Source organism: Mus musculus, chromosome Y (assembly GCF_000001635.26).
Source record: "Mus musculus strain C57BL/6J chromosome Y, GRCm38.p6 C57BL/6J".
NCBI lineage: Eukaryota > Metazoa > Chordata > Mammalia > Rodentia > Muridae > Mus > Mus musculus.
The window spans coordinates 65,716,446-65,726,815 of record NC_000087.7 but is presented as its reverse complement, the minus strand read 5'-3'; the positions used below and the strand labels follow the sequence as shown (position 1 = coordinate 65,726,815).

The 10,370-nt window shown below is 37.9% G+C and overlaps 1 protein-coding gene across 1 annotated transcript; it reads left to right on the top strand.

The window, feature by feature from the left end:
* Positions 1-2,896: 2,896 nt before the first annotated feature.
* Gm20934 (predicted gene, 20934) lies at positions 2,897-3,580 on the top strand. Its single transcript, XM_011251086.2, has one exon. It carries the CDS (start codon positions 2,897-2,899, stop codon positions 3,578-3,580), a length of 684 nt encoding a protein of 227 aa, XP_011249388.1.
* The last annotated feature ends 6,790 nt before the right edge of the window (positions 3,581-10,370 follow it).

The following is a 10,370-nucleotide window of genomic DNA, read 5'->3' as shown; positions in this document are numbered from 1 at the left end:
TGAGTTTTACTTGTCTAACCTAATATATAGTATTTAACCATTCCATCCATTTTTTTGAAAACAAAGCGCTGCACTAATACACATAGATGAGAAATATATTTATCTCTCTCTCTCTCTCTCTCTCTCTCTCTCTCTCTCTCTCTCTCTCTCTCTCTCCTTCTGTCTCTCATTTTTAAGGCATTCATCCAGTAGTTGACATCTTAAATCACTCCATAGCATGTATGTTTCATACAGTGAGGCAATCAATATTGATGATATGGATATGTAGTGGTCCTTCTTAGATTTTATTTTTGTGAACTTAAATCAACCTGGGAAGATAGAATCTCAGATAAAGATCCTCCATCACATTGGCCTGTGGCCACACCTTAAGGAATGATTTTTTTTTTTGATGACTGTTGTTGAAGGATCTAGCTCTCTATGGATAGTGTCATATCCTATGAAGATGATGTACAGGGTACGGTGGGGACCGTGGAAGGTACTGAAAAGGATTTTTTTTGAAGAACTGAAGATCTATGTGCCATGAACAATTAAAGTGTCCTCTAATTTGTAAGTAAATTTTATACATACCTGTGTCCAGTATTCTGTCTACACATATTTCAAAAGTAAAATTACCTCATCTATTTCATCCTGTTTTACTGCATTTAATCTATGAAATTACTTATAATCAGAAGTGCTGGTAAATTTTTAAAACCTTTAAAATATGACTGGGAGATATCAGGTTTTTTTTTTAATTTTATCACAACTTTGTAAGCATGCCCAAGATCTATGTTGTCCTCTTACTTTCCAAAGAATCCATAATTCATGATTGCCATTGGTTTCAATACATGTCATTTAACCCTGTCAAATTCCAGGTTTGTTTGCATAAAAATAGTCCTCCTCTAACTGTGGGTTTTCATAAAGTGAAAATTGGTGTGCTATCCAGTGTGCTGCCTCAAAGAATCTGGCAATATTTATGATAAGAAGCACAGCTTAAAGATAACCAAGGGAAAGGTTGGAACATGAAAAATAACCACCATGGATGTTGTCAAGGCAGAAACCAAAGACTTTCTCAGAACGAAAATAAAAACAAAAATGAAACAAAACAAAACACAAGCCAAACAAATAAATAAAAATTCAACACTCAAACAATAAAAACCATGCAAGGGTGTAATTCTTTGGCAGAATATTACTCAGATCATCAGGCCTTTCAGTTGGGATTTCATTTATTATTTCTAGGAGGCCATATGAAAAGGTAAATTCGAGATGCTGAATGTTTCTGAGTGTAACTAGGGAAGGAACCAGCCTGAGAGGGGTTCTATGATGTAAGCTGAACTAGGGTGATGTCACAGAGCACTGGCTGGAGGTTGCGCATCTATTCCACTTGGAGGCGCTAGAATCCATTCAAGGTGAGTTCACTATCTTCACAGTGGTGTGTCAAAGCCAGGTCATTTTTTCCCACAGGCTTTTGGTGCCTGGTCTGTATCAGGAGATCTTGACGACTAGGATATTTTTCTATGGGTAAGTACATTTATGAAGTAATTGGGACCCTCATAGCTACAGAAAGCTAAAAATTTTCTCTCCTACAGTGAGTTACTGTACATTCTACTTTCCCCATGTTTATTAGCAAGGGAGATGAATGGTCTAGGTTAGTTTATCTCCTGAATTTATTATCCTTGCTAACCATATCTAGATCACAATTCCACTAAAATGCCAAAGCTCCTGTTTGTCCATGTGCATGTTAGAAGTTATTAGTTCTAAAAGGCTGATATTGCCTCGACTTTTTGAGTTGTTCTTGAGTTCAGTGATGCAATGGCTTCATCGAATAATTCTGAAGCTGGGTCAGGAGAAACAATAAAGAAGGACAGTGGTGTGCTGTGTCCCTGGGAAGATATTTGTGAATGCAAGAACTTAGCTCAGAGCTTACGCGTACAAGAGAATCATGGTGACCCCTCTGGCCTTTTTTTTTTTTTTTTTCTCTTCTTCTTGATCATTGCGGGTAATTGTCATAGCACCACCTAAATTGACATAGAAATTCAAGGAGAGGATCCTCATCAGAGACAAATTTACTCAGGTCTGAAGAAATAAATGTTGATCTGAGTATGTTATTCTGAGCTCTAGAGAATTACTTGTTAATTACACTATTTTTATTTCCTTGTTTCCCTTGTTTCTTTGTTTCTTTGTTTGTTTGTTTGCTTGCTTGGTTAATTTTATTTGAGTTTCTGTATGTTTAGATTTGGCTGTCAGGAAACTCACTGTGTAGACCAGACTAGTCTTTCTCTCACTAAGGTCTGCCTCACTCTGCGTCTTGAGTACTATGATTAAAGTTATGGGTCACCACCACTTCCTATTAACTTCTCCATTTGATTGTTTGTTTTGTTATTTTTTGTTTGAATTTCTCTTTTGTTTGTTTTTCGTTTGATTTTCTTCTGTTTTCTTTTACTTGTTGTTGTTGTTGTTGTTGTTGTTGAGACAGGGTTCCTCTCTATAGCACTGGCTTCCCTGGAACTCACTTTGTAGACCAGGCTGGTCTCTAATTTAGAAATCTGCCTGTCCTTGCCTTCTGAGTTCTGGGATTAAATGCGTGTACCACCATGGCTGACTTATTAACTTCTTATTTTTATAAAATTAATTTTAGGAGCTCAAATCTGTTTAGCATAGTCTTCTTCACATGCTCAGAAGTTCTCGTAGAGAAGAGTCTTGGTCCAGCATTCACTCCCAACCCATAACCATTGCCCATCAGGAATTCATATATATGACAGAGGCAACAGCATTGTGTCTGGCGTAAATGGGCAAGATCTTCAGTCCCAGGCAATGGGCAAGTATGATATTTGAAGAGAATGGAAGCCACTTAGACAGTGTGATCTAGCACAACAGGTCTACAGCCAGGTAGAAGACAATACCTCTGAAGAGTCTGAGCATGACATCACTCAAGAAGAAGAGTAGGAGGAAGCCTTCTTCCCAGGCCCTGGGGAATATTGTTGGCTGCAGAATTTCTCACGGGTGGAAGGAAGGTAATGAGCCTGTCACCCATTGGAAGGCCATCATTCTAGGTCAACTGCCAACAAACCCTTCTCTTTATTTGGTGAAGTATGACGGAATTGACAGTGTCTACGGACAGGAGCTCCACAGCGATGAGAGGATTTTAAATCTTAAGGTCTTGCCTCACAAAGTAGTTTTTCCTCAGGTGAGGGATGTCCACCTCGCAGGCGCCCTGGTTTGCAGAGAGGTACAACACAAATTTGAGGGGAAAGATGGCTCTGAGGACAACTGGAGTGGGATGGTGCTAGCCCAGGTGCCATTTTTACAGGACTATTTTTACATTTCCTACAAGAAGGATCCGGTCCTCTACGTCTATCAGCTCCTGGATGACTACAAGGAAGGTAACCTCCACATCATTCCAGAGACCCCTCTGGCTGAGGCGAGATCAGGTGATGACAATGACTTCTTAATAGGTTCCTGGGTGCAGTACACCAGAGATGATGGATCCAAAAAGTTCGGAAAGGTTGTTTACAAAGTTCTAGCCAATCCTACTGTGTACTTTATCAAATTTCTCGGTGACCTCCATATCTATGTCTATACTCTGGTGTCAAATATCACTTAAATTGAAAAAAATCACAAAGTACAGAAATGTAAACTTATAGGATTGAAAAAAAATGTTTGTTTTCCTGTGTTGGGTACCTATGGGTCTTTGACAACCTCAGTATCTTTGTCAATAAAATTTGTTTTGTTCTAAAAATTAATACGTGTGACATGACATGCTTTTAGTGAACACTTTGTTGGAAGTGATGGACTATGGTAGAAAGAACATCAAAGGAAGATGAAAGTTGCAACGCAGGCTGTGAACAGTGCATACATCTAATATCACACAGGCTAAAATGGACAGGACTTAGACTCTGTGGTCTGCATAGTGAGCAAGGAATTGGAGATATGACTTAGAGGAGCAGGGATGGCAGCAAAAAATGGATTTTTAGGAAGAAGCAGAGAAAGACAGGACATAGATAGAATCTCTGGTATGAAGTCTGAGGGAGAAACAACAAGTTGGGGAAAGAGTGATAGATAAAAGGAATGTGGCCTTGTTACACAAAGTGCAACCCAGAAAACTGATCCAAAGAGATTCAGAAATCAGACAAAATAAGGTTTCATTTGAATAATGAAACCAAATGAAACTTGTCTCTCATTTTAAGATTTATTATCTTTATTTATATGGGTGGGAGTAGGGCATGAGCTTGAGAGTATAGGTGACCACAGAGACATGAGTTGTCAGATCCCATGGAGCTGGCATTAAAGCTGATTGTTAACCATTGGATATGAATTCAAGAAAACAAATCCAGTTTTTTTGCGGTACAGTAGTGCTCTTGACAACATGGTCATCTATTCCCATTAAGATATCTTTTTAAGAAATCCAATATTAACATGCAGAAAAGAGACCAGGTAGAAGTTAAGAAAGATTAAATTGATGGTGACCTTTAAAAACAATAAAGGACACACAAAGGACTAGAGGACACTGAGGGACAAATGAATTCTAAGATGAAGTTCTCAAAATGTGAAGCAGGAGACCCAGGAAGAATAGAAATTTTGTGCAAATAGTTAAAATTGGGCATATCCACATTAGGTTCTTTGGTTTCTTAACAAATAGCCGGCTGATCAGATCAAAGAGTAATTTAAAAGAGAAAATGAATAAACTGTGAGATAATATATGGTGGGGCGTGGATAATGAGTTCTTTCCCTGTGCAATCTTTGCCTGGGATGAATCCTGTGATCTTTTGGAGGTCTCTGTTGAGTGCCCCAGATGACCATCAAAAAGCTCACCACTGGCCTGTTCCCCTGGCTCTCCTCCAAACATCTGACTCCCAAAATACCTATGTACCATTTCAGCCTGTCTATTCCCTGGAAATTCCTGTCTCAAATTTATGTGTGACCTCTTTCTCATAAAACAGTGAAGGTGTACTCAATGCATATGTGCTGATCTCTTTTCTATGCCAGTTCTCATGGGTTTCAAACTCTATGAGGTTGCCCAATATGTTGGTCACTACTCCTGAGTAGCCCCTGTGCTTCATGGGGGTCTTAATGGGTCCCATATGCACTCTGAGTGTTTCTTTTGTTTGTTTGGTTGGTTGGTTTTATTGTTGTTGTAGGTTTTTTCGTTTGTTTTTGTTTTGTTTGTTTGTTTGTTTTTTGTTTGTTTGTTTTTGTATTGTTTTTTGTTTTTGTTTTTAGTCAGGCTTGTCATGGACTCAATCATTTGTGTTTTTTCTCTAGAATAAGTTTGAATGCCAAATGACTTGAAAATACTCTTTATTGTTGATTAATTTTGATATCTGGGAGAGTTTCTATGCTAGCTGGATGTCTTAATTAGGGTTTCAATGCTGTGAAAAATCACTATGACTAAGACAACTCATTAGAAACATTTCATTAGGGCTTTTCAACATTTCATTGCAGTTTCAGAGGTTCAGTCCACTATCATCAAGGAAGTGAACATGCAAGTGTCTGGGCATATGTAGTGGTGGAGAGGAAGCTTAGAGTCTTCTGCGTGCAGGGATGTTGTCTTCCACACTGAGCAGAGCTTTAAAGCCTCACAGTGATATGCTTCCTCCAAAAAGGCCACACCCACTCCTACAAGGCCACACCTCCTCATAGGCCAACTACATTCAGAGTGCCATACTGGTTTCATAGCAACTTGAAAAGATCTAGAGTCTTGCAAGAGGAGGAGCCTCAGTTGAGAAAATGCCTCATTAAGATCAAGCTTTTAGGAATTTTCTTAATTGGTGGGAGAGGACCCAGTTCATTGTGGGTGGGGACACCCTTGTGGTGGTAGTCTTGTGCTCCTTATGGAAGCAAGACTTAAGGAGCATGTCAATAAGCATCACCACTCCATGGCCTATGCATGAGCTTCTGGCTCCAGGAACCTGTGTTGTTTCAGTTTCTTTCCAAACTACTTTGATGATGAACAGCAATGTGGAATATAAGCTGAATAAAACTTTTGCTATGGAATTAGCTCTTTGGACATGGTATGTTCTTACAACAATAGAAACCTTAAGTAAGACAATTTCTTAGAGGAACAAAATATCTAATACTACCACTGTCACTTATCCTATAAGGACAAATAATGTGTAGATATTTTATTTTAATTTAAAGGTAAGATATTCTCATGTATATAATGACATGCAATTGTTCTAGTTTGCTTCTTTCTCACACTGAAGAATACTAACATCAAACATAACTTGGGAATATAAGGGTTATTAGCTTACATGTTACAGACTATTACCAAGGAAGGCAAAACAGGAACTTGAAGCATTACCAGGAAAGAGTGCTTATTGCTTGACCCTATCTTAGTCATTGTTCTATTGCTGTGAAGAGACATCATGGATAAAACAACTATTATGAAAAAAAGCATTAACTGGGGGCTTGATTACACTTACAGAAGTTTAGTCAAACATCAAGTCAGTGACCGCAGCACTGGAGCAATAGAGAACTATTGATCCTTAGACAGAAACAGATATTCTGCCATTACATTGGTTTCTTGAAAACTCAAAGACCACCCTTATTGACACAACCACTTCCTCCAATGAAGCCACATCTTCTCTCATTCCTTCTAATCCTTAAACACACTGCCAATCCCTGGTGACTAAATATCCATATATATGAATCTATAGGGTATATTCTTATTCAAACCACCAAAAATCATGTGGCTTGATCGAATATTTTATTTTAAATACAGAGTAAAATCTTTCCTTTTATAAATGACTACTGATGAGCTTACCCACAGTTGCCTACCCTCACACATCGACCATCAATGAAGAAAATGTCCCATAGACTTACCTAAAAACCAAGTGAATAGAGACAATTCTTCAATTGTTCTCTCTCCTAAGGTGACGCTAGATTGTCAAGTTGGAGATAAATAAAATCCCAGCACATTAAGGTTTATCCTGCTCCATAACCCACACAAACATTACTCATCACAATCTCCTCATTCTGCCTAGGTGTAGACCCACTTCCCTCCATGGCAGAAGTGAAGGGTAAGTACCTCCAACAGCAAGAATACTCAATAATAGGTGACAAGTAGTGAATATGCCTTATAGCCTCACAACACCTACATTCTAATTTGTGTTACACTTTCTGGGAGACACCCCAGTCTGTCCAACTTCCTGCCAACTCAGCTTTGACCAGAAAAATTCTCATCAAGAAATCCAATGACTTTTAATTGATTTCTTTCTCCTGAGGGAATGGAGTGTAACCCCTTCATGGATGTATTGGTGTCTGATTCATAAGTAATAAAACCCAGTACTATTAACAGCTAAATCACAGGTGCTATGACAAATAACAACTCACATGAGAAGCATCACATTTGGTTAAGCCTTTTTAGAAGTTTTATTGGAGTTTGATTTATATACTAAATAAATCCATTGATTTATTTATTTTTAAGTGTGTAATTTAATGATTCTAAACATATTTCACCACTGTCATTTTTCACTCATTTTCTGGTACTTCATATGATATTGAAATCTACTAAAATACAATAGTGAATTCAGAAGAAAGACCAGTGGTGTGGGTAGCAGCAAAGTTCTTGAGTCTCAAAGACAACAGATACCATGGCTGAATATTCCAACTACAACAACTAGGTAACATTGGTTCTACACTTAGCATGCCGTTTCTAGAAAAAAAAATTAAAGAATTAAGCAATGTTTCCTCTGAATCTGACATGTTACTATCACAAATGAAAGAAGGATCCATGATCACATGAATATGAAAGGGGCATGAAGCAGCACAATTGTTCAAATTATTGGCAGCTAGTCAGCATTAACACAAGAAGGGACCAAAGACAATAAACAGCTTTGAAGACATGTCCAAATGACCGCGTTCATTTACAAGTTTCTTACCCATTCCTTGTATATCCATTGATTGATTAACTCATTGATTAAAGCCCTCAGGTTCCAATCACTTTTCAGAGTGCATATTGTACTACCTATGAACATTGTACTGTGGACCAAAGCCTTCATCTAAGACCCATGACTGACATTTCAAAACAATTTAACCACAGAATTCTTTATTTGAAACAAAGTGATAAGATCCATCTATCTCTTCAAGTATATCTCTGTTTTGTTCAAAAAGGAGAAAAATGCAATCCAAGTTCAGGATCTTGATCCCTTATCCATGCATCTTAAACCCATAGGGGCTAGCCAGAATGTAAGGTCAGAAGTCTAAACTTCACCTATACTACAACTAACTCTGAAGATATCTAGCAATCTCCAGTTCCTTTCTGGTACTTACCCACACCAAGTCTGCATTAAGGAATATGGTCTAGTGTGAGATAGTGCCAGCAGTTAATTGCAAAATCCCACTATGTGTTGAGTTGTATATATACTGAGACATCTGTAATATAGACACACATGCATATTCACAAATACTCACAGAAAGAGGCAAGAAGTAGAGGAGCTGAAACTTAGAAATCCTCAAGGAAGAGAATGAAAATCTTGTAAGGCACAGAGGTAAGAGAAAAACTGTGTCTTTCTGCACAAAATCAGGACATTCTGTCTTCCATCACTGAATGGGAAGGCTCACTATCTCTTATCGCTATCTGATAAGGTATAGACAGTTGATGAAGGATGAATAGTAAGTTTTCATCAAAGGTATTGACTTTGAAGGTTATAGATTGTTCATGCTCTACTGGAAGCCAGATGCCTAAGAGTTTATGGGAAACACAAAAGATTTGAATGGGTTGTAACAAAGGGGAGAAGACGAGATATGAAGTTGGCAGGAGGAGTTAGGTGGGAGTGGGCCAGGTTTTGTTCTGGGAGGAGTTACTAAAATAATTGGAAAGTAAATTCCATCAAAATATTTGTATGCAATTCTCAAGGTATTAAGGAAAGTAGTTCTTAATATACCATGTACTGAACACACACAGACCACTTATATTGCCATCTTCTAAATAACAAATTCTTATACAGCAGTTTCATTACATTGAGGGCAAAAGTCATCCAGAGGTTATTTAAAATAAAGAAGAATCTAGGGAGATGGCCCAGTGGTAAAGCCAAGTGTTTGGTCAAACATTTACCTAAACACCAGTGCTTAGGAATTGGAGTGGCAGAGACAGAAGAATGACTGTGGCTTCCTGAATGTCAGCCTCACTCCTAGCTCAGCAAGAAACCCTGTCACAAGGGGAAAATTAGGGAGTGAAGTAGCAAAAAACAGTATACCCTTCCCTATCCTCTGGACTTACCTGTATAATTCTGTATGCATACACACATCAATATGATAACTGTATAAAAGAGGTTACTTTGCATAAATTATAGGCAAAAGCAATGTTGTTTTAACCTAGAGACCTGAAGACTTTTATATATTAATGGTCCTGGAGAAACTCTCCATATATAGAGGATTGATATATCTTCTTCCTGTGCAAAGGAAACCTAAGTTAAGTGTGTGTGTCAGTGACTTTAAACACCTTTCTTCCTCTAGATTCCTATTTATACCACAGAATGGTCTGTAAATAATGAAAATATGAAAATAAGACTTTTTCAGGGTGTTGCCTTCTTTTAAAATCATATTTATATTTTACTAAATCGATGGAAAATCTTCAGCTCCAAGGAACAATGGATTCAATATTGTTGACTTCTGTATTATCCCATTATGAATAGGAATTAATTATACATCAACATTTCCCACGATTTGAACTAAATCAGGAATAAAGGATATGTTTCCATAAAAATAAGTAATGCCAATATCGTTAATCAAGTAGAAATGTGTGTGTGTGTGTGTGTGTGTGTGTGTGTGTGTGTGTGTGTGTGTGTGTGTGGTGGGGTTAGGATGCCTTTGGATTATTTGAGAATGATTGCTGATCAGAAATATGTTATGCAAATAACCCTAACCTGAGAGAAATGAAAAGTAATGATATAAACTATACTACCAAGTGTCATGGCCACTTATTAGTTGATATCATTTTCTTTTTCATTCCTTTATTCGTTTGAATAATTGTGTGCCACAGATGATCACACGTTCAAATGTGTTAGTTTTCCGGGTGATGGGCTGTTTAGAATGAATTAGGAGTTGTTTTATTATTAAAGGAGATTTGTCACAGAGCCTTGAAATATCAAAAACCCATCAGACTCTCTCTATCTCTCTCTCTTTCTCTCTTTCTCTCTCTCTCTCTCTCTCTCTCTCTCTCTCTCTCTCTCTCTCTCTCTCTCTCTCTCTCCCTCTTTCATTACTCTCTGCCATCTCCATCATAAGTTGTTCGCTCTCAACTACTGCTCTACATGTTTTGCCTCTGTGTTGCCATGGTGTCTACCATGATATCCTGGACTTGCCCTCTGGAACTCTAAGACCACAATTAAATGTTTCCTCTTATAAGTTTGTTTGGTCATGATGTCTCTCACAGCATAGAACAGTAACCAAGA